General features: G+C 50.8%; 1 protein-coding gene and 1 non-coding gene across 8 annotated transcripts in view; both read right to left on the reverse strand.

The window, feature by feature from the left end:
- CA12 (carbonic anhydrase 12) overlaps window positions 1-15,869 on the reverse strand; it is a 55,921-nt gene extending 40,052 nt beyond the window's left edge. For 2 of the 7 annotated variants that reach the window (XM_027572129.1, XM_027572125.1), the window contains exons 1-2: window positions 15,571-15,869; window positions 9,894-9,914 (exon numbers count right to left, since the gene is read on the reverse strand). In XM_027572129.1, coding sequence (XP_027427930.1) covers window positions 9,894-9,914; window positions 15,571-15,763 — 214 coding nt within the window. In that variant the 5' untranslated portion in view covers window positions 15,764-15,869. The remainder of the gene's footprint in view (window positions 1-9,893; window positions 9,915-15,570) is intronic. The other 5 variants (XM_027572127.1, XM_027572126.1, XM_027572131.1 and 2 more) reach the window with 5 other exon arrangements.
- On the reverse strand, window positions 11,718-11,824 carry LOC113910592. Its single transcript, XR_003516105.1, has one exon. It is a non-coding gene; the product is annotated as a U6 spliceosomal RNA (small nuclear RNA).
- Window positions 15,870-23,866: the final 7,997 nt, after the last annotated feature.

Below are 23,866 nucleotides of genomic sequence, written 5' to 3' on the forward strand. Positions count from 1 at the left end.
AAACAGAGAAATAAACCATTCATTCCTTCGTTCATTCAACAAATGTTTCCTGAGCATCTTCCCTGGGCTGGGGTCAGTGCATCTGCCTGAGCAGCACCCCCCCCCGCCGGCGGGGGTGGGGTGGGGCGGGCTACATCCTCTTTCTGGATGACTCTCCTTGAGGCTGGAATGGCTCCTTGCTTACCCCGTGCCCTGCAGAGGCCCTGGAGCACTGCCTGCAGCAGGCTTATGCTAAAAAAAACAAAACAAAAAAAACGCCATTGAGGGAAGAACTTCTCCAGTGATAACTGGACAAGTTAATCTCCCGGAAGTAAGCGCTTGGCTGTTAGTAGAAGTATCTATGCTTCGTGGGGCAGTTACGTGCGGAGAATGTCAGGTTCCTACACTTCATTTTTCTCCAAGGTGTAACAAGTTTTCTGACCAAGCAGCTTTGCACACTCAGTGTGACTTGCACACTCAGTCTCACTCACTGATGGCACATTCCCAACGTCATCCTTGCTGGTGCACAAGTTGAAGCATCACACCAAAAGGTGGCACATTCCCAACATCATCCTTGCTGGCGCACAAGTTGAAGCATCACACCAAAAGGTTTGTCAGGAGCCAGGGAGACCCTTGGGGAGCTGCCAGAAGGAAGCACCGAGGAGTCACTTTAAGATCTCACCTGAGTGCCTCTCCAAGCTGTGAGGCACATGCCGTAAGTCAGAAGCCGGCTGAGAGGCACACTCCAGTTCCCTGGCTAGGGGATGGGAGTGTGAGTGTGTGTGAGTGTAGACGCACCTAAGAACATAGCTACACACGTGAATGTGGATGTGGGCGTGCGCCTGTGCTTGTGTGTGTGTGTGTGTGTGTGTGTGTGTGTGTGTGTGTGTGTGTATGTGCGCGCGCCCTCCTTCCCCAGGAACCAGAGGGATAGAGCACGCAAGCCGGCTTTCCCCGTCCTTTCGGTCTTTGCAGGCTGGCCCTGGTCCTGCGGCAGCCGCACTCACACGACACGCGCGCCCCAGAAGCTCCTTCTGCTCTGCCGCCCGGGTGCCGCCCGGCCACTGCTTTGATCCACTTGTCTGACCCGCTTCTTCAGCCAGGTTCTTCCTCTGCTTCCTGTTCTCCCTCCCACTGCGGTCCCTTCTGGCCCCCATCACCACCCTTCTCTGGCTGCCCATCCTCTTCCTGAGAACCTGAGAAGGAAATTGGTTCAGGATGGCCCCTAGAGGAACCCTGACACAAGTGACAGCCACGTGTTGCCAACAGTAACAATGGCTGGATTCTATTGATTTTTCCCCCCTAGCAACCACACGGGGCTTTGATCTCCATTTCCCATGAGTGTAGCACAAGGAACCGGATCAAATGTTTATCTATGCCAAAAGGTATTAAGTCTATTGTGTTTTCCTCCAACCACTAAGCCTTTTGTCCTGAGGAGGGGAAGAAAAACAAGTTAATTTGGCATAATCTGTTCCTGGCAAATTTGATTATTTACTTTAAAAAAAAAAATCACTGCCTTGGGGCGCCTGGGTGGCTCAGTTGGTTAAGCGACTGCCTTCTGCTCAGGTCATGATCCTGGAGTCCCGGGATCGAGTCCCTCATCGGGCTCCCGACTCAGCAGGGAGTCTGCTTCTCCCTCTGACCCTCCCCCGTCTCATGTGTGCGTGCTCTCTCTCTCTCTCTCTCATTCTCTCTCTCAAATTGAAAAAAAAAAAAATCACTGCCTTTCCTCCATGGCATTTACACAATGTCATGATGTGCAGTGTAGGGCATGCAACACCTGCTTATTTTATAATTTTTATAATGAGCATCCACCGAACGACCAGGAAAGCACATGGGATGGGAATCAGGAGACCCAAGTTGCTGGTCCTGGCTCGGCACCCCATGCTGTGTTTGGATCACTGTGGAACTGAGTTTCCCTTGCCTCATTCGTAAATGGGGGTGGGATTTGGCTATATCAGTGTCCGCACCCCAACCCTCCCACATCCCGGGGTCCCTCCTAGGCAATAGGGCAGTCTGAATGCCAGTCTGAACAGAGACAGACACTCATCCACAATCAGGCTGCACTGTGTCTACATTTCTATTAGGTGTCAACATTTCCAGCTGAATTACCAACAGGTCAAGACCCCTATTACCCCTCTGTTGGTTCCGCCCCCCCCAAGCCCCTCTCCCACATCCCTTTGAATTCCCTTTCTCTAGCGTTTCACACTCTTTTCACTCTCCACTTTGCAGCCGTGGTGATCCTTCTAAAATGCTTACCTGATCACCTCAGGTTTCGACTTGGAATGTTCCAGCAGTCCCCAGCTGCCTCCAGAATGAGACCCCACCCGCTCAGCTGGCTCACAAGCTCCTTGCGCTCTGGCCCCGGCCCGTCTCCCCAGCCCCAGCCCCTCACATCGAGTTCCTTGCTAGTCCCCGGAACGACCCAGCCTAGGTGGTCACGGCACAATTTGTCCCTCGGCCCCCGGTGCCCTTCTACCCCTTGCCCTTTGCCTGGCTAGCTTTTATGTGTCCTCCAGGTCTCAACTTAGATAGTCCCTTCTCCCGGAAGCGTTCTCTAGTCCTTCCCCCTAGACACCAGGTGAGGTCTCGTCCATGCTGCTTCTCTCTGTACTGGAAGGCCCTGTCTAATTCACGGTGTCCTCCGGGATTCACAGTCCCGCAACGGAGGACGCCATGCCCCAGTCACCATTTCTCCAGCATCTAGTCCAATCCTCGGCCCTCGGTAGTCACTCAATACGGTGGAATGAGTGCAAGCCAATTATCTTAGGCTAACTGAAAACTTTGATTGGCTTCTATGTCTGTCTTTGAATAATAACAAATGGGGACAATTAACTATTTCACTAACAGACTAATTCGTTAAAACAAATCTTTGAAACAATGGTATCCATGGAGGGGGGTGGAATAAAAGAGTGGTGGAAAATGAGAGTATCACTCTTCTAAGGTCCCTTCTAGCTAAAAATTCCAGAAATCTATTACAACATTTTGGCTCAGGAGCAGGAAAAATAATCTAGAAACTGGAAGGGCAATATGAGGAAGATTCTTTAGATTTGCAGGTCATAGGACAATAGACAGTTAATCAGTTTACCCCTGGGCTTCCTGGTGGCCAAAACTAAAAGGCAAACACAGTCATTTGCATGACTGCCTCAGACTTGCTACCAAACATCTTTGTTCTACAACCTTCAGTCACATTTCCTCCCTTCTCCACTCCACACACATACTTCCCCGAAGACGGAGCACCAGGGAGGGGTCGCTGTACCACGGCACTGAGCACCATTGGCCGATGTCAGTGCTGCCCGCTTTAGGTAAGTCTCCCTTTCATCATAGCCAAGGAGCCTTTCCCGAGCCACCTGTCCCACGAGGTGGGGGCTGCATGAACCCTTTGCCCTGACTGTGCAGGTGTCCTTCCGAGATCCGGACACGTCTCATCCAGTTCACCCAGAAGTCACAGAGCTGATCTGGTCACAAGTTAATGATTGCAACATCGTTTAAAAAGTTAAGATGAGCTAAATAAACTGTGCAGAGCTAGACCCGCTCTGAGTCAACCTTTACAAACAGAAGGAGGTGCTGTACTTGTATTTCTTTCTTCCTGGTTGGCATAAAATCCAATGCTTGTCAGGGAATTGGGGAGCTTGCTTGGTCCTTAAAGAAAATTTTTGTTAAAACACACACACATAGAGTGCCCAATTTACTTTGTTTATAAATACTTGTAATACTATCGAACACTACCAAAAAGTATACATGAACTGAAAATTGGAAAAAATTATAGTTGAAAATCAAATATGGTTCCCCATCGTTGCTATGTACTGTGTTGGACACTGTCCGTACTGGCCATTAGTCTTAGACCTCTTTGCTCCCACTGTTTTCACTATTTCATGGTGGAAATTAATCATTTCAGCTCCTTTCCTTGTGTTCTTGGCGTGGGACAGGGTGCTTCTCAGCGAGCCCTCGTGGATCAACTACCCTATTTCATTGCTTCCAGACACCATTGATGATATAGCCCTATTTCAGAGACGCTAAAATGTAGGAAAAAATGTGTATCTGAGAATCAATGAATTATGGTCTTTGTCCAAGGCAGGCGCTTGGCCACATGGTGTGGCCCCTGGAAGTCTGGCTGTGCTTCTGGGCTCCACAGTGGTGCCTGCCCCCCTCACCCCTGTGGTGGCCCCTGCACAGGAGGATGGCAGCAGAGCAGGAAAGAGGGCCCTCGCTCCCTCCCAGCAGATTGCTGGAACAATCTCTGATCCGTTCTCTTCGTCATGGAAAACCAGACTTTCCAGTCCCTGCCGGGAGCCTCCTTCACACACCTGCTCTGAAGTCAGGCTTAAATCTTCCTTCCTGGAGCTAGTTTACCCCAGGGCTCGTCTCTCTACGTGCTGGGGATGGGCTGCCAAGGGCTTTCACCAGCTCCTGGAGGGGCTGTGCTCTGCTCTCACCTGGATGCCTGGGGCACATAGCAGAAGGGGCAAGTCGGAGCACAGCCGGAGGCCTGACAGGACCCGCTCCTAGCTCTGGTCAGCCCGCTCTCAGCCTGCAGTCCCAAGGCTTGTCTCTGCCTCAGGCGGGTGAGGGTTCCTGCCTGGGGCTCGGCTTGCTTAGCTCCGAATCCTAACAGCCCAGCCTCAGATTTCTTCCCACGTTCAGGCCTCCACCCTGGCACCCTAAATCAAGGATCAGCCTTGAGGCTCCCCAGGGCCTGAGCGGGGAGGCTGAGGATGCCTCGGGAACTGGTCCCTAGAGGTCTGGCAAGCACGAGGAAGATAAGGTCTGATCCCACCCTGCCCTGAAGGACATGGCTAGAAAGAACATTCTGGCCCCAAGAGCAGTCTGTGTTTTTTTTGCTTAATCCCTTTCTTTCTCACAAAGGAAATGTCCTATTTGTTCAGTAACCTCCTTGCTATTAAAAACTCAGGTAATTCAGCAAAGCATGAAGAAGCCAGCCCCTTCTAACAGAGCTCACATTGTTTGGTGCTACAGAGTTTACAAGGCATTTTCCCACATATTAGCTAATATAATCCCACCCTGGGAGGTGGAGGGAAAGAAAACGGTGACTAGCTGTATTAGGGGCTTGCTCTGTGCCTACATTGTCTTACTTAATCCTCCCTGAAGCGGGCCAGTGCTTCTCAGCCAGGAACATCAGAACCCCCTGGTAGGCTGGGGGGGGGGGGGGAGCGGCAGCCCCAGAGCTTTTGATTTGTAGTTAGATCTGGGATGGGCCCAAGAATTTGCATTTCTGACAAGAGGAAACAGGGTGCCTTTGTGACTGCTAAAGAACGGGAGTGAAGGGATTGGGCTTTTCTTCCCAGCCTCCTTCCACCTGTTTCACTTCTAGGGCATCCTGAGTCCCAGGGGACCCTGACGCTGCTGATCCGAGGCCCGTATTCTGAGAACCACGGAGGTAGATGCTCTTACACCCATTTGGTAGTTGGAAACACTGAAGTTCAGAGGGGAGAAGTTAAGTTACTCTCCTAAGGCCATTCAGCCAGAAAGTGGCCTCACAGATATTCGTGGAGGTCCGCCTGGTTCTGGGCTCTGCACACTCTCCACTTCTGCCTCCCCCCACTCCCCTGCCGCTACACCTGCCTCTAGGAACTAACCCTAGCTTCCTTATTGTTTCACCCAGCTGGGAAACCCGGCTGCAAACACTGAAATGCAGGCCGAGATGCCCCCAGAACACACAAACCTCAATTCTGCAACTCAGAAGAGCTGAGAAATAATTCTGAGTGGGTGGACCATACCACATCCTAACAGACCCTGGATGTCACAACTTCAATTAGAAGTAACTGGAACTACAGCACAGATTGCAGAAATGATAGTGGGTTGGATTGCTGGCCTCAAGAGAAATCCCCAACGCACAGGGAGAGGGATTCAGCTCCCTGGTATGAAAAACATGTTCTAGGCTTTTCTCCCCTCTCTCCTCAAGAGTGCTTTGTGCCTCTTCCCATTCATCCTCAGGACGGCAGCTGGACTGGGGGAGAGGTGATGGGGGTGTTTGGAGTTGGCTGAGCCTCTCTACCTTGGGTAAAGACAAGACCCATTCGTAATTAAATCAGCCTTTTAATTGCACGTGTTCCCTCACTGCAGTCTTAAGTTGGCCCTTGAGCTCTGAGTCTGCTCTCCAGGCTGCATTTGAGTGTGAGGCCACACGGCGCCTTTATCCCAACTACAGAATAGAAAGTAGAGAGATTTTCCCCCAGCCTCCCTCCACGTTTTGCATCTCATTCTTGGGAAGGGTTTGGGAAGGGTCTGGGAAGGACGTCACGTGCCAGGGAAAGTTTGCGGCAACCTAATATTCCAGCAGATTCGGGACCGAAGGTGGGTGGAGGTAGGAGCCTAGAGAACCAGAGTTTTGGCCCTGTGGAGGATCCTTTCCTGATTCTCAAAGGAAATCCTTTAAGCCAGGGAATCTCTGGTCTGGGACGAAGGAGAAAGAGCAGCCCGAGGAATGCAGGGGCAGTGCCTGGATCCCAGGGAGTCTTGCCAGAGCCCAGGGCCTTCCAGCCACCGCAGAGAAGCTGGGCAGGAGGGTCGGTGAGGGGCTGCAGGCTACTCTCCTGCATCCCCAGGCCAAGCCACCATCACACCAGAGTTCCCTGCACCAGGATGGAGGGGCTGGCCCGGAGGGCCCTGGACTCCAGGAGAGGTGGGACGCCCACCCCCTCCAAGAGCTTACATCCCATCTCCTTTGGAAGGCTTATCTGATTCCTCCCAGATCTCTAGCAGACAGTGGTTTCTGTGTCTGAGCGAGCTCACATCTGGGGAGCACCAAAGCAATGTCAAGTGTGCTCGGGGCTGGAACGCGGGGCCCACTCTCTGCTCACATGACGTGCTCTTAGGTCCTTGGTTCCAACACAGTCATTCTTTTTGGTTGCTCTGTTGTTTTGAACATCCTAAGGGGTTTTTTTTTTTTTTTTTTTTGGTTTTTGTGGGAAAGGGCCAAAAAACTTCCAGGGTAAGGATGACTCTCCCAGCCAGCTGGAATTTGTTAACTCTTTTATTGCATATAATACTCATACAGAACAGTGCATCATCAGTGAACGGCTTGAGGACTCCTCAACATCTGAACACAGCCCCCATACCAAGGAACTAAACATGACCAGCCCCCACCTCGCACCTCCTTCCCACCACCCCCACTGCACGAGGGCCCCTGCTACCTTGACTTCTAACGGCAGAGATTCACTTCAGCAAGCTGGAGTTGATCATTCCCTCACAGGGCAACCTGACTTGCAACTGCCCCCCCCCAGAGTTGGCAGAGCTGCTGGGGCTCAGCAGGATTGATCTGGGACTGATTTCCGGTGGGGAGGGCCTGCTCAGCAATTCTAAACCCAGCACACCTCCAGCTGCTGCTTCAGCCGCCCCGGAGGGGTGCCCAGGGGCAGGGCGGGCCCCAGCTTGGCCATCAGATGGTCCTCCTGTCTCCAGGCGGGCCAGCAGGGAGGTCAGCCTGGTGACTTTGTGGAGGGGGAATGGGAATAGGGTTCTCTTTCCATGTGCTTCTAGAAGTCCTACCCCGTGTTCCAGGCCGCGGGAGGCCCCTGGACAGGATGACTCAGCAGCATCTACGTGCAAAGTAGCTGAGGTCTGCACCCTGGGAAAACCAACACGTGGCATTTGGTTGGACTTGCCTCATTCAGTGCGGCCCTCATGGCTTGGAAACCATTTCCCCCGTAGCACCCATGCCAGGCCCTCTGTTTCCCCGGGTGCCAGCTTGCCGGCCTGGACCTGTCCGCCTCCCTGGCCAGCCTGCATCCGTCCTCCTTCACCGGCCCCCACCGACGGCTGACCCCAAATCATGTGCACTCCGTGCACTCATCAAAAGCCAGATTTGTCTCTGCGCTCAGCCCATACATGTCACGCACCATTAGACTCTGCCCTCTGCTTCCTCAGCAGAGCACTGCTGGGGGGGGGGGGTGCAGGGCAAGGGGGAGGGAGGGCCGACCAGAGCTGCCGGTCCAGAAGAAATGCTTCTGCGCTGCTCCCGTCACCCGCCACACGGCGAGCCTCCCTCCCGAGGAGCCCTGAGGCCCAGACCCCGCTCAGTCTTCCTGGGTCGAGTCATTTGCCTGGCCTCTCCTTCCCTCTGACTGCTATCCCCAAGCTGGATGTGAAGACCTCAAATAGGAATTCTGCAAAGGCCAGACACCTTCCTGCCCCCCACCATCCTTCCCCCTCCAGCCCCCACCACCACGTGACTCTCCCTAAAACACAGATTACTCCCCGCCCTGCCCCTCCATCTCTGGGACAAAATGAGAAGGGTCCAGCCTGCCCCTCCATGTCTCCCCTGTTCGATCCAACCTCTGTTTCTGACCTTAAGAGTCAATCACTCCCCTGGAACTCTTTCTGTAGATGTTGCCCCCCCCCACCGATACCATCTTGTTGTCTCTTGCCTCCGCTCATGTGACGCCATCATCATCTCAGCCAACAGCACGTCCTTCCTACCCCCACTGAATCCTCTCCATCCTCAAAGGTCCAGGTGAAAGCCCTCCCCCTCCAGGGCACCTTCCTTGACCATCCAGCCCTAGCATTCTCTTTCCTCGGAACCCTCAGAGCACTGAACCATTTATTCATTATCTGCCATTCTCTATTCAGCTTTGAATTGGGAGCTGTAAGTACTCCTAGCTACAGAGCACAGCCTCCCCTTCTAATTACCCACCCACTTAGCAGCATGTCCTGCACAAGGAAGTACATAATGATGGAGCCATGCAACGCCGGAGCCGAGGAGACCTTGGCCTATAGGGGGTTGGCGAATTAACTCAGTGACTTTTCTATGCCTCCCGGGCTAACAAACAGCTAAAGGCTAGCTTTTGCAAATATAAGTCAGACCTTGCTGTGGATTCTGCTTCCGCTGTGGTGATCAAATCCTCTGCCTGTCACCCCTCCTCCCGTGCCAGGGAGGCCAGTTCCAGTCTCCTCTTTCCAGAACAATCTATCTTGCCCAGTGCTCCTGACTGTCCCTCCCAAGACATTATTAACATTCTCGCACTCGTCTGTGGACCTGGCACTCTGCCTCCGGTTCCCGCCCCAGCTGATGGCCAAATTTCCAGTCCATTTCACGCACCGGCTGAGCTGATTTCAAGCTGCTTATCTTGCAGGCCTGCCAGAGATGGCTAATGTCATTCTTGACCCAATCCCCCGGAAACCCCGCTGCATACTTCACATCCCTCTCCCTCCTCACGCACGGGGCAGGCATCCCTCTCTCAGTAAGGACGGGCCATCACCACCTCTGCACTCCGCATGCTTATGAACATGGCAACAAGACGTTAATTCTAGACACGCGGACAGCTTAAATTCTGGGGTCTGAGCCAAACTTCCAGAAAGGAGCCCTTTATGCTTTATTTATTGTAGAATAAATGCCCCACGGAGGAGAAGGTCTCTCTCCCACCCAAGGCCCTTGCAGCCTGGAGGTAACCGAGGCACATTCACCTGGGAGGTCTGGCAGACATCCTTGCAGGAATCTGGAAACTGGAATGCTAGGATTCACAGTTTGAGTGCACAGAGCAGGCTCCTGCACTTGGGGAAAGTACGGCACGCAGCCCGTGTGGAACGGTTCTTTAGAGAAGCCTTTGTGCTCTCTTAATGATACCAGAGTCCCTCTTCTCAACCCCCACAATAACCTCCACAGATCATGGCATTTCTGGCTTTTTCATTAAACACAGCCATCTCCTCCAAAAAGTATTTAAGGGGCGCCTGGGTGGCACAGTGGGTTAGGCATCCAACTCCTGATTTTGGCTCAAGTCATGATCTCAGGGTCATGAGATGGAGCCCCATGTCGGGCACGTGCTCGGCACGGAGCCTGCTTGAGATTCTCTCTCTCTCTCTCTCTCTCTCTCTCTGCCCCTCCACCGCCCCCCGCGCTCACTCTCTCTAATGTAAATAAATCTTTTTTTTTTTAAGTGTTTAAGATCTCTACTTACCAAAATAGCTCCACTTGGATCCTGCAAAGAACAAAACAAAGCAAAGTAAGTACAACGGAGCTTAAGCAAGTGAGAGAAAACGCTACAGATTGGATTTTGAAATGGGTGCAGTCGGAAAGGAGGCAGATGCCCAGACGGACGTTGTCAGAGTCTGTGTCAGGTCGGCCGCTTCCCAGAGCCGCCAGGGGGAGGCGCGGGGCCATGAGTGGGTGCAGGGGCTCACGGACCACGGAGGGGGCTTCTTCATTAGAAGCCTCCCAGATCCTAGAGAAGCCAAATTTTATTCCCTGAAAACGTAAAAGAAATTCACAAGGCTCAAAACCCAAAAGCTCCCAAAGGGTACACAATGAAAGCTCTTCCTCCCACCTGATCTCCCTGCTTCCAGGAGAGAGAAAGCCAGTTTTATGAGCTGCTGGGAACATTTTCACAGTGACTACACGCGCATATGTAATCACATTCTTTCTCCCCATTTCTGCAACACAGATGTCAGCATACTGGAAACACTGGTAGGCCTCTTGCTTTTTCCCATCGAACAACACACCCTGGAGAGCCGTTCACATCAGTCCGTAAAGAGGAGAAAACTCCCCTCAAAAGGAAAGTTTTTCTTTGAGGAAGCTGCCACCCTCCCCCGAGTTAGAATTCCAGGGGGGCAGAGAAGGTGTAGGAGAGGTTCTGCCAGGAGTATCATGAAAGTCACCTACCACCTCCCACTGCACACCCTTCACGCATAAAAGTCCCCTGTTCCGGGCGCCTGGGTGGCTCAGTTGGTTAAGCGACTGCCTTCGGCTCAGGTCATGATCCTGGAGTCCCGGGATCGAGTCCCACATCGGGCTTCCTGCTCAGCAGGGAGTCTGCTTCTCCCTTTGACCCTCTTCCCTCTCGTGCTTTCTATCTCTCATTCTCTCTCTCTCTCAAATAAATAAATAAAATCTCTAAAAAAAAAAAAAAAAAGAAGTCCCCTGTTCCTACATCCAAACATATTTTGGAAAAAGAAATGTTACAGAGTTGCATGCTTGGTACCCTGCCTGACATCTCCCTCTTCATCTCCAGAAGGACGCAGAGACCCTGAGACTCGGGGTGTCTCAGGGGACATATCCAGGGAGAGGGACTCTTCACATCCCAAGCACCTCTCCTGGCTTCTCTTGATGCCACCACGATGCGGGGCCCACAGGGTACAGTCAGAAGAGGAAGGCTCTCACGGCCCCTTTCTCTCTAGGGAGCTGATTTGCAGCAAAACCTAACTGACCAGCAACCTGCACCCTTCACAGCAACCGAGCATTTCCTACTCAAGGCAACGTGATTTTTAAAAGCAAAAAGAGAATTTTGCTGCTTTTGAAAAGTTAGTTTAATCCCATGGTTTTCTGTTGTTGTTCTGGTTCCTTTCTTTGCCTCGGTGCTTTTAATGAATTTGGTTTTTAATTTTCAAAATGGTAATTGTATCTAGTTACACTTGTGCATGGTTTAAAGTGTCAGATGGTTCTACAAGGCTTTTTAATAAAATATCAGTCCCCTGACACCCCTCGCTATTTTCCTGGTCCCTAGAGCACTCTGAAGCCTTTTTCAATCTGGGTAGTATCTCCATGTCTCAGTAAAATAGGCCTGTAGGGTTCCTCCATGATTCGTTTAGGTTGAGGTGTTATTACTATCCTCCCTTGCTGGAAGGGAAACGGTGAGGTCTCTGTGCACCACCTGCAGCCTATCACCTTTTTTTTTTTAAGTTTCAAATAGTTTATTTATTTATTTAATAGTTTTTATTGTTATGTTAATCACCATACATTACATCATTAGTTTTTGATGTAGAGTTCCATGATTCATTGTTTGTGCAAAAATATGGAACGCTTCACGAATTTGCGTGTCATCCTTGCGCAGGGGCCATGCTAATCTTCTCTGTATCATTCCAATTTTAGTATATGTGCTGCTGAAGCGAGCACTATCACCTTGTTTTATATGTAAGGCAAGGACAGTCCCCTGCATGAAGTGGAAGATCAGTGCCCGCTAAGAAATGTCTCTCCACATTTACCAGTACCTCCAGCAAACTTGGGAAATCTTCGCGTCTCCTCCTTCTCAATCGCAAGGAGCGAGGGGGGCTGTTGTTCAGACACCTTAGAATATCTAATGAGTACTTACAGACCTCTTCCCCATAAAAATGTCCATAGGCTTGGACACACAAAATTTCATGTACAATTAATTTCAGGAGGTCCGCAGAACCCCCAAAACCTGCTATGGACCCCACAGGAGTTAAGAGTCCCAAGATTAACCTCCCGGGAATTAGCAATTAGATGAAGACATGCAGAACCAAACCTGTGCATAAGCCCCAAGTGGACTGCCAGCCCATTTCCCGAAACGACGCCGGAAAGGAACAAAGAAGGCTTTGCCTTGGAACCAAGCTACAGGAGACCTCAAACCTCTTCAGGGGTTTTGTCTGAGGACTTCGCTATTGAAATACAGTTCTGGATTTCAGAGCAAGAAGAAACCAGATCATTGCCACATAGCTGGGCAGAGCACTTGGAAGCTCAGCACACAGACATTCATGAGTAATGGGGGAGTTCATCCTCACAGCTAACCCGGAGAGACGGCCACTCTCTGTGATCCTGGAGACCACCAGAAAAACAGCTGCAGCCCCCGAGCAGTCCTGCCTTGGCCAGGAGTTTAATTGCACCTGCCCCCAAATCAAATCATAGCCTTTCATATTCCACCTCTTCTGAGCTCTCCCCACCAAAGCTTGCTAAGCTGAGGTCTTCCCTATGATCGAGGCTTATCCTCAGATGAGGCATCCGGGTAATACTGCGGGCAGCTCAGGGGCCAGTGTCACAGAGTGGACATGGGGGACTGAGACCTCCGGTGGTGACAAAGGACCAGGGACGCGTTCTTAAAACGCAGCAGCATCCAGAGTGAACTTCCCTGCCTTCCTCTCTCCGGGCAAGCCCGCCTGGTCCTCAAGCCCTGGTGCTTTGGGTATAAATGACAGTCCTTCCTCTGGAAGGACTCAGGAGCTGGAAGCTGGGGAGAAGCAGCACCATAGAAGGAAGGGGAGGGTGGTCTGAATGTTGGGGGGGTCATCTGATGAAGGTCAGGGCCCCTGGTCCCTCTTTAGCTCAGAACTGACCCGAGGAAGACTTTCTGAAGGGGTGTGTGTGTTATTTGGAAGTGGCGCCTCATGGTTCCCCACCTCCTGGTTAGGGCAGGAGTCCTGACCACACGCAGGAGGCAGGCCGGGCCAAGACCGCTGCGGCTACCTACGCTTTGGAGGCTTCCTCAGGGAGCAGGCTTTTCCAGGAGAAAACAAAACAAAACAAAACAAAAAAACCTACGTTTTTCCTCTTCTGTGTGGGAGACTTGGGAGGCCCAGCTGGATGCCTGTTAGAACCTGCAGGCCTATTCTGTACCGGGCGGGGAGAATGCCCAGCGTGCTCACTGAGGAAGTGGGACAGATGAGGATCCAGGCCAGGGGTTCAGGGCCCTGCCTGCTTCCTGGTCTGGGTGCTAGAACCTTCTCTGAGTAACCGTCATTGCCAGAGACTGCCCAGCTCTCCATACCAGGTTCAGGCAGAGCAGACTCTGCGAGAAATCATTGAAATGTTCCCCACAGCAACTCAGCATTCCAAGGTCTTCTCCAGAAGACACGTGACCTCACCTTTTTATGCTCCCTCCTTCCCCTCTCCAGTCATTTTTTTCCCCCACACATTCACCAGTGCCAAATGCTGGGAGTTTAAATGTTCTGGGAGGAGGGTAGACCACACTTTGACCTCATTACCTAGTTTAACCCCCCTCCACTCCCCACCCTGTGTTAATACTGACACTCTACATCTCGGTGACTTTGGCTTTGACCTTGTCCTCTGAGGCAGTCAAACAGTCAAGAAACCTACATGAGGAATAACAGAATAAAGACTCTAGGGGTAGGCAGGCTGGCTACTCAGTGTAGGGGTGAAAGTGGCTTTTTGACTGCAAGCTCCCCCACCCCGACTTGGAAAATGGGGAGGGAAGGAAGGCAAAGGAGGAGGGAAAGGGAGGCAAAAGGGCAGGGGCAAGGGCAGGGGCTAGGGAGAGAGGGAGGAGAGGGAGGGGAGGGCAGGGATGGCAGGGGAAGAGAGGGAAGGGAGGAGGGGCTGCCCCAGAGTGAGGGGAGTAACAGGCTTTCTAGAAAGAGCCAATGAATGGCTGTTTCTCTCCTGTCTCAGAGCAGCTTGGAACTACAAGGGAGATTTCTCACAAAACTTCAGGTCCCAGTGCAGCTTTCTGGAAAGGGGAATACGTGTCAAAGTCTGCAGTTTTAAAAATTAATTTCCACTTTCATATAATCCCTTTCTTCCACCAACTTTTTTTTCTTTTTTAAATAGGCTTCATGCCCGGCATGGAGCCCAACGTGGGGCTTGAACTCATGCCTCGGAGATCAAGACCTGAGCTGACACCAAGAGTCCGGTGCTTAACAAACTGAGCCACCCGGGCGTCCCCAACCTTCTATCTCTTCCGGACCAGACGACGGAAATAATACCAAGCATATCTTGCCCCAGCCAGCGGATTTGAGTTAAGAGCAACCCCAATGCTGTGACAGGCCAGCCCCCCCACCTCCCTCCTACCCAGCCCCACGGACACAGTGTGACCTCCAGCAGAGAAGGAGGCTCTGAGTCTTCACGCTACAGAGCAGGATCAATTTCCCACACCACTGTCTATCAAGTGAGGATCCATTTCCAGCCATCATAGTCACTTTCAGCCCTCCTACAAATGTTATAGCCCAACCTCGGTCCAGGACCGATAGCACCTACAAATGTCCCTACAACTTGGAACACACTCTGTCAAGGGCAGGAGCTACCATCAGTTACGAGGGAAGTTTCTACAAAACTCACTATCTACCCCCAGAAAAGTGCTCAGCCAGCAGCTGGAGAGGCAGGCAAGAGCTTGGCATCCTCTTGCTGTTCCTAAGGATTAACTAACCTTGACCTTGGCTGCGCACCCAAACTCACTGCCTTGACCCAAGGTCCCCACACTTCCTCCTGCCATCCCCTCGGGCACCCTCAGCCTCCAGCCTTTTGGGGTTAAGAGCCCTAATTACACTCAGAAGTGAGGTGTGTATGCTCTTCCGAGTGCACACACACGTTCAAGATAGTAGAGCCCTTCTGGAGAAAAACAATGATTAAGAATGGGATGCATCATCCCTTTGACTTGGAGGTAAAACTTAATGGTAAAGAGTCTCTCTTCCAAAGGAAAGCATCTACCACTGCGGGAAGGTGCTGCAGCTGGGGCATTGCAAAACCCTTCCTGCTAACCAGGCGGCTCCGACGCGGCTCTGACGCCACGTTCTCTCCTCGACCATCAGCACGTGGATCGCGGATCGCGGATCGCGGCACAGCACTTTAAATCCTGGTTCCCCTTCTCCCCCCCCCCCCTTTAGCAAGTTCCCAAGCCACCCACCCCTCCAGAGCTGGGGAGAGCTCCAAGAACACACGAGCAGGTTTTAATCCGAAGACAACGTGCTTCCCCCCACCGCAACAGGTCGTGCATTCCAAAGGCAAAAGAATTTTCCAAAACGCGTTTTCCAAAGTGTCTAAAAATACGCCATTGGAGAGTATGCTCCCCGCCAAAAGGACTTTGCTTTAGCATTAGCGAGCCCCGCGGGCAATCCTCCGGCCAGGTGTGGCCGCGTGCTGGGGACTGAGGAAAGAGCGGGCGCACACTTTACCGTTGAGCGGGGCTGGGCGGGCCGGCTGTTCCTTTAAGCAGAGGAGCAGGAGAACGGCGGCGGCGTGCAGGCTGCGGGGCATCGCGCGCGGCGGGGGCGGGGCGGGGACGCCGTGGGGGGTGGGCCGGGGCTCCCGCTGCCTCTGCTCGGGTGCTGGGGACCGCGTGCGCGCAGCCCGGCCGTGCGAGCGCATCTGCTCTTCGGGCGCCCGGCTCGTGGCGGGCCGCTCTTATAGAGCGACTCAGCCCCAAACACGTGATGTCATCGTGCGCGGGGGGAGAACGCCCTGCCCACAGCAGGTCTGGCGCCCCGGTTGCGAGGTGAGTGGTAGCCTGACTTTAGCCGCGCTCGGCGGGGGCAGCGCTCGCCTGGGAAGCCCGGTCTCTCCGTGGGAGCGGCGGGCAGGGGTCGGGGAGAGCCACCTATCCCCAGCCCCACCGGGGAGGGTGCGCCTAGGGACTGGCTCCAGGGCCCACTGCCCCGGGCTGTCGCAGCCCTTACTGAGAAGCCCAAGTATAATGCCGTGTGGGCCAGTGCCTCCTTCAGGGGCCCTCCTCCTCGTGTGCCAGGCACACGTTTTAGGGACTGGAAAGGAGAGCAGAGAGGCTGCGTTCCAACTCCGAATCGCGGCCGATTGTACAGTGCAGCCTGAGAAGGTCTTGCTTTTTCATTTGGACACAAAGAAATTCATTTAGAATAGCTAAATAGCACAGCGGGGTACACGGTGAACAGCTTTCCGAAGCAATTAGACTTACCCTAGCTAGTAACACGTAAGCTGCTTCACAGTATCAATCCGTTCTCTAGGAAGCTGGGGGGAGCGGTAGCCCTTCTGTGGGTTTAGCAGTGGAAGAAAAAGACGTATTATTGATTACCTACTATGTGTCAGGCACTGTATTGGCGTTTTGCATTGTGTCCTGGTTTCGGCTTCCAGTACATATTAGCATCACCTGTTGCTCATTTCTGCCCACTTTCCACACATATATGTATTCTTTTTTTATATATATTTATTTATTTGACAGAGAGAGACACAGCGAGAGAGGGAACACAAGCAGAGGGAATGGGAGAGGGAGAAGCAGGCTTCCTGCCGACTAGGAAGCTGGATGCGGGGCTCGATCCCGGCACCCTGGGACCATGACCCGAGCCAAAGGCAGACACTGAGCCACCCAGGCGCCCCACACATATGTGTATTCTTTTAAGTACATATATGCGTACATCTAGTCATATACACGTGGCTCTGATCCCCCTTGATAGTTAGTCCATGTTCACTTGTTAAAGATTTTATTAACCTGCTGCCTCCAATACTCGATAAATCTTTCTCCTGATGTTACTGCCACTTGCTGTTTCCATTGTCCCTATCATTTGTGCTTCTGGCTTCCCTGGGCCTCCCAGTGTCTGTTCTGCTCCCCACGCTGGGCTCGGTTTCCTTCCTGCTCTGTGACCTTGCCTAGTCTCTTGGTTCCTTGCTGCCTATAGACATTGCTCGGACCACGTGGTCTCGTGAAGGGTACTCACGCAGCCCTGGTACATGACCCCTGATTTTGCGACTTGACCCATCCTGCCCTATTCTCTTGGCCACCGCAGCCTGACAGCCCAACCAGCCTCACATCTCTCCGGTCTGTGCTGGCTCTCAGCCTGTGTGGACTCTCAGGCCAGCCTCAGCGACCAGGGAAACCACTTGTCCAAGCAGATTTTGGAGGGATAGAGCAGCTTCTGTGCTGAGAGTCACCAGGAAGCACACGCCACCCACATTAAAAGGGGTGCTACTGTTCTGTCCCTATCTCAGCAATTGTTTGCGTTAATAGAGAGCTCTGAAGTCTTTTTAAGGAAGTAGTTACAAAGACAATCTTGTCACCAGCACTTCCAGGCCACAGCAGGCTTAAGGATGACCTTTTCTGCCTGCAACTCTTGATAAAGAACCTTGAATAAGCTCCAGAGCAGTGAGTGAGCAGTTCACTTGGGGCTCTCTTAAGAGCCCCTGTCTCTGATTTGTCATCAAGGGCTTTAGAAGATGAAATGTACTTGAAGGACACAAGAGGTAGGGAAGAGCCCCTGCGGCTTCGGAGATGCACAGACTGAACCCATGCAAATGAAATCACTCATCCCACAGCTCACGACTAGATACAGGGAAACTGGGCCACGGACACACATTTGGTTACTCTCAGTTCAGGTGTTTTCCCATTATGTCTGGCTAAATATTAAGTTCAATTCATCCTGGAACATGCATGTCTAAGTGTTCTCCAAGGATCCCCAGAGATGGGGGGGAGGGGCGGTTAAAAAAAGGGATGGATTTAATAGACCAGTAAGGCAAGGTTGTGAACTGGGTGTGATGGAGATATAGGAGAGGGTTGGGATGTTTACTGCTTGTCTGGATCAGAGATGTGGTTAATTAGTAAAGAACGGATAGCAATTAAAAGAGAATTGAGGATATAAACTGAGATTCAATTGCCCTAAGTACTTTGAGTGATTTTTTTTTTATTTTTTTTTATTTTAGGGGATTAGAAGGGTGGAAAAGCAAACAGGAATGGATGGAAGGACCAACCTTCTAAAGTACTGAAGCCAAATGTCAAGCACCCCTTGGCCCCTCAAAAAAACAGCACAAAACTAACCAGGTTAAGTTCCCAACTCTGGGAATCTTTCCTGCCAGAGGCTTCCTGAGGCCTGCGTAACTGGACATGTCTGGGCTCGCTTGGCTGTCATCAGATGGGGTGCTCGCCAGCCAATAACTAAGCCATTACTCAATGGGTTAAGGTGGAAAAGGGACCTTCAGCGCTCACAATGTGGCAACTGGCCACCAAATGACATGCCCAGACAGAAGGTTCCAGGGAGAGGAGCTCTTGTACGGTGTCACCCTGTCAGAATTAACAAGAGGGCGAGGCCGGTGAGTCAAAGGGCAGAGGAGTGTGGAGGGAAGGAGCCCGAGATTTGGTGTCCGGAGGTCTGGGCCAAAGTGCCTGCCCCACCACTACTTACTGAATGGCCTTGACAGTGGTACAACTTCTTGAAACTTCAGTTTCCTCATCCATAAAGTGCAGGTTCTCATCCCGGCCCCTGAGTCACTAACAGAATTGAGATCTGGATGGAATGAGATAAGGCAAGTGGAAACTTTTCTGTTCATTCATTCACCCTCTGTGTGCCAGGCACTGTGCTAGGCTTCGTCCTGGCTCTTGGAGAGTGTGTATGTAAAACGGTCTCATGAACAACCGTATAATTAAGACTGGATTAAGTGTGATGCAAGGTTGGCGTATAACCAGAAGGGATCCACTTGGTCCTGGGGCAGTGAGGGGAGACATCACCCATGTAAGAATTAGATTCTGTGACTTCATAAAACCTTTGAAATGCACAGCTAATACCAGGCTCCTCTTTCTCAAAGCCGGCCCCACTCGCCCATACACGCCCTAATCATTGGCCTGTCAGGCATAATGGTGTTAGTGTAGAGACTTTGATTTCTCAGGGTAAGAGTTAACCCTTCAAACAGCGTCACTCAATTGGGAACGCACCTTTTTATGGCTAAAGAAAGGACTGGTAGGAGGAGAACTAACATTTATTGAGTACCTACTGTTTGCCTGACACTGTGCATGGCACTTTATTCTTACAACAACCTGTGGGGTGGGTGTTAGATTTGCCATTTTACAGATCATGAATCTGAGGCTTGAAATAGCTAAATCCTTTCCTTGAGTGAGGCTTTTTGAGTGGCAGAGACTGAATCCTCAACCAGATGATTCTCTGTCTCCACAGCCCAGGAGGGGCCCTTTTCACGGCTATCCTAGCAAATTCTTTAGATGGGGATGTTCTCCTTCTGGATCCTGCTGAGATGAGGATTCTCCAGTTTTCTAGATGTTATGATCATTTATTTGTTGATGAGGGGCACAGTGTGCCAGTTCTGGCAATGAAATAACGCTCAGCATGGGACATGGCTGTGTCCTCCCCCCCAGTCCCCATGGGGTGACTGAGAGCCCCTCCCTCTGATCAATGCCCAACACATCTGCCAAAATGTGGGACAAGGAGCCTGAGACCACAGAGTTCTGATTCGACACAGTTCTCCGGCCAATGAGAATATGAGCCCGACTACATAGTTCCTTGTTATATCAGTGAGCTCTGCTTTGACCAAGGAAAGGGGGGTATGGAGGAAAGCAGAGGGGGGGAGAGAGAGAGAGAGAGAGAGAGAGGGAGGGAAGGAGGGAGGGAGGGAAGGAAGGAAGGAAAGGGAAGGAGAGGAAGAAGGAAGGAAAAAGCCAAGGGATTTCCTTTGACTGGGTAGTGACTGAGGTCTCGCATGGACCCTTTGATCCTAGTGCAAATGTCTAGGTCTTTGAAAATATAGTCACTTTTGTAGCTTTGTCCACATCCGCTGCTTTGCTTGTGAAGCCGTGGCCTGGAGTCATAGCCTGTGTGTGAACCCTGGCTACCCTGCTCACTTTCAGGCAGGATCAGCTGGAGGGCAGAGTGACCCGCAGGAAAGAATGCTGAACTCAGCTCTGCCAGGAACAAGCTCTAGGCCTATAGCAAATCTCCTGGCCTGCATCGGCCTCGGCTTCTGGATCCCTAAGTCAAACTAAGATGGTCTAACCCCACGCTGGGTTGTGAGTGTGGGATGAGACCATAGATGTGGAAGTGCTTTGGAAAATCAAATAAAAGTACTTGACATACACAAGATATTCCTGAGAGAGGGCTCGAAACAAAGGTTGTTTTGATCTCAGCCTCGGTTTACTAAGAAGAAAACAAAAACTGGATTCCAGCAAGGGACTGACTGTAAGATCCCCTTCAGCCCGTGCCACCGGTTACCATGGCAACTTGTGACTCTGGTCCAACTACTTGTCCACCGACTCCTATAGCGATTGCTTCTGTCAAGTGAGGAATCGTGGCTCATCACCAGGATTTTTATAAAGCCCTCTTCGTGATTAATAAAAAAATGACAATAATTTAAAATTCTATGCACAGGGACTAAGTTAAGTTAGCATTTTAAGTGAAAATAAGTGTTGGTACAATATGGTTCCTCTTTCCAGGTAAACTGTTCTGAAAACCATGGTCAGCTGACAAGAGACTGTTTAAGAGACATATTAGACTACAATAGTGTGAGTTTTCTCACATCTCCTTTTACCCCTGCTGCTTGGATCCACTCTTCCCTAACCTCAGGGCTTTGGTCCGGATCCTGTTCTTGTTCTCAGTGTGAAACACTGCCCTCTCTCACCCCTGTCTTTCAAACCAAAGGACAGTCATAGAGCACATCCCAGCAAGTGCACGGTGCCAACCTAAAGTGAGGACTCCTGATACCAATTCTGACAGTTTCTGCCTGGGGTTAGGGAGGCCCAGTGACAAAGGGGAAGGAGTTTGGCATCGCATGAACCTGGGTTTTGAAAGTCAGCTCCACCACTCACTACTCATGGTAAATTGGGCAAGTCGCTTAACCTGAGTTTCAATTTCCTATTTTCCTTTTTAAAGAGATGAGGGCCATAGAGTAAGTATACCCCCCAAAGAGCAATAGGGAAGAATAAATATAACAAGCTTGGCCTGTAAAGAACTTAGCCCAGGGGCACATAATGAGCACGGTATTAATGGTAGTTCTCTGCTGTAGGAAGGCCTCAAATGGCTGAAGGGGGACGGTTTCACCCATAGTTTCTAGTTTAGGCAACCCCACCAACTTCCCTTGTTTGGGCAACCACACCAGCTTTCATGAACCCTAAGAGAAGAATGAATGATGACTTCAGACTTTTCTTTTCCCCTAATTCTACACATCGGCCTTTCAAAGAATGTCACTTTTGTCCTAACAAACCAGTCTTCCTACGGAGGCAATAATGCCTTTTAATCAAGTAGACTCAGAATTACTTTATGACAGGAAATGCCTGATCGCTAGAATCTTGGAGCTGGGAGGTATTCCTGAGCCTCAGAGATACCACATGCTATTAGAATAAGCTGGTAATTTCCCTTTGCTTAGATACTCTTGTTCTGTACCATTGCAGGAATCGATAACCTGATCCTTCATTGCCGTTCCTTTCGAGGAAAACTGGCAAGCAACCCACCTTCTTTCGGCCCCAGTGTCTGACAGAGAGCTCAGTAGGCTGGGACCCTGGTGCAGTTAACATTGCTGGTTTCATGGCATGGACAGGTGGGGGCCAGGGAGCTTCCTTACAGACCCTTCAAATTGAGTTGCTTCTCTGGCCAGAGGCCAGCCCTGGCAAGGATCCAGCTCCCTCTCAAGCCTGGAAAAAGGGCTCAAGTGTCCCCACTGGCCAGGAGAGTGGATAGGCAGCCAAGCCTTCATAGTTCTCTCATCCAGGACAGCACAGCCGGTGAACTAGAGATAGTTCCCCAAGGAGAGGCGGCGTGCTGAGCGCACAGAGTAAAGAAGTCTTACCTAAGGAGCTAGCTTCTTTATGCCCACCCCATCCCCCATCCTTGAAATTAAGAGTTTGGGGCTTAGGGGAGAGGAGAGGGGCTAGAGGTTGAATCAATCACCAATCACCAATGATTTCATCAATCATGCCCGGGTAATGAAGCCTCCATAAAAAAACAACCAAAGGGACGGGGTTTGGAGAACTTATGGGTTGGCGAGCGCATGGAGATGTGGGGACAGTGGGCCCTGGAGAGGCATGGCGCCCCTATCACAGACCTCACCCTGTGCCGTTCTTCCATCTGTTCCTGAAGTTACACTCTGTTATAATAAAAGAGTGAGCTAGGGGGGAAAAAAGCGTTTGAGGTTCACTTTGCAGTGGAATAAATTATTTTTTTTTAAGATTTTATTTATTTATTTGACAGAGAGAGACACAGTGAGAGAGGGAACACAAGCAGGGGGAGTGGGAGAGGGAGAAGCAGGCTTCCTGCCGAGCAGGGAGCCTGATGCGGGGCTCGATCCCAGGACCCCGGGATCATGACCTGAGCTGAAGGCAGTCGCTTAACCAACTGAGCCACCCAGGCGCCCCGTGCAGTGGAATAAATTATAACTAGATTACTTACATCTGCATTTCAGTTTTTAACACTGATACGCAAAAGTTAGTTTCTTTCCAAAGATTTTATTTATTTATTTATTTGAGAAAGAGAGAGAACAGAGGGAGGGGCAGAGGGGGAGAGAGGGACAAGCAGACTCCCCACTGAGATGGAGCCCAACTCAGGGCTCAATCCCCTGACCCCCAAGATCACGACCTGAGCCGAAACCAAGCGTCAGACCCTTAACTGACCAAGCCACCCAGGGGCCCTTGCAAAAGTTGTTTTTGATAGACATATCTGTGTTTTCTCTACTCAGCAGGATTTCATGGATGGTAGAAATGATGGCAAGAGACAGAGAAAGTCCTTAAAGGATGTTCAGAGAATTAGAAAATTAGAACCCAGAAACGTGGGCTCTTCCTTCAAATTCTGTTTCCCTTGGGGGGGGGTGGGCACAGGAAAGGGAAATACCTCAGATACCTCAGTCATTCCATTTTTATGACAGAGACTGTGCCATTTCATTCCAGTGAGAATTTGTAAGACTCGTTTGAGATATTTAGGGAGGACTCCATACGCCGTAATTACAAAGTATACCGCTTGTAACTGTAGAGTCGTTTGTTTATAGTGAAGGCATCTGATCTGTGATAAGAAGCATCTTGGAGGTCATTACACCTCTGAGAGAAAAACCATGTTAACACAATTCAAAAGAAAGAAATCAATTGAGAGGTCGTGAATAAAAGAAATGCCATCACAATAGGTCTATAACTAGCTGCCCGCAGAAGGGAAATGGGAAAGAAGGCGGAGAAAAGTTATGGAAGGGGCAGTGCTAACTTGTAGCCATTGTCCAGACCAAAGGGGAAGCTCAGGGAAGTCAAAGATAACTCCGTTGTCTTCCACCTGGGGCGTGAGCAACATGTTGATTCTGGGAAGATTCAACAGAGTCTGATGCTGGACAAAGCAGGCCCCGCCAAGACTGGAAACAGAACTCTCAACATTGAACTAGAACAGGGAACCATCTTGGCCAAATGATTTTTATAAACAAAATTATTTAGAGGGAATTCGTAAAAGGAAAAAAAATTGCCCACTAATCCATCCTAGCTGACAACTTCTTGCACGTTCCATTCTCAAGTTCTTGTCCATGACAACAAAAAAATATTTATCTACTTACTATCAAGTAAATATACCATATTGTGTACACACCTTTTTAATAAAAACCTAGCATTGGGTCATAGCACTTTCCTACATTTCTACATGATCTTAATAATTTTTACGTCAACAACATCTTTTTTTTTTTCAGATTTATTTATTTTAGAGGCAGAGAGAGCAAGCAAGAGGGAGGGGGAGAGAGAGGGAGAGTCTTAAGCAGACTCTGTGCTAA

Source organism: Zalophus californianus, chromosome 6, assembly GCF_009762305.2.
Source record: "Zalophus californianus isolate mZalCal1 chromosome 6, mZalCal1.pri.v2, whole genome shotgun sequence".
In the NCBI taxonomy this organism is placed as follows: domain Eukaryota; kingdom Metazoa; phylum Chordata; class Mammalia; order Carnivora; family Otariidae; genus Zalophus; species Zalophus californianus.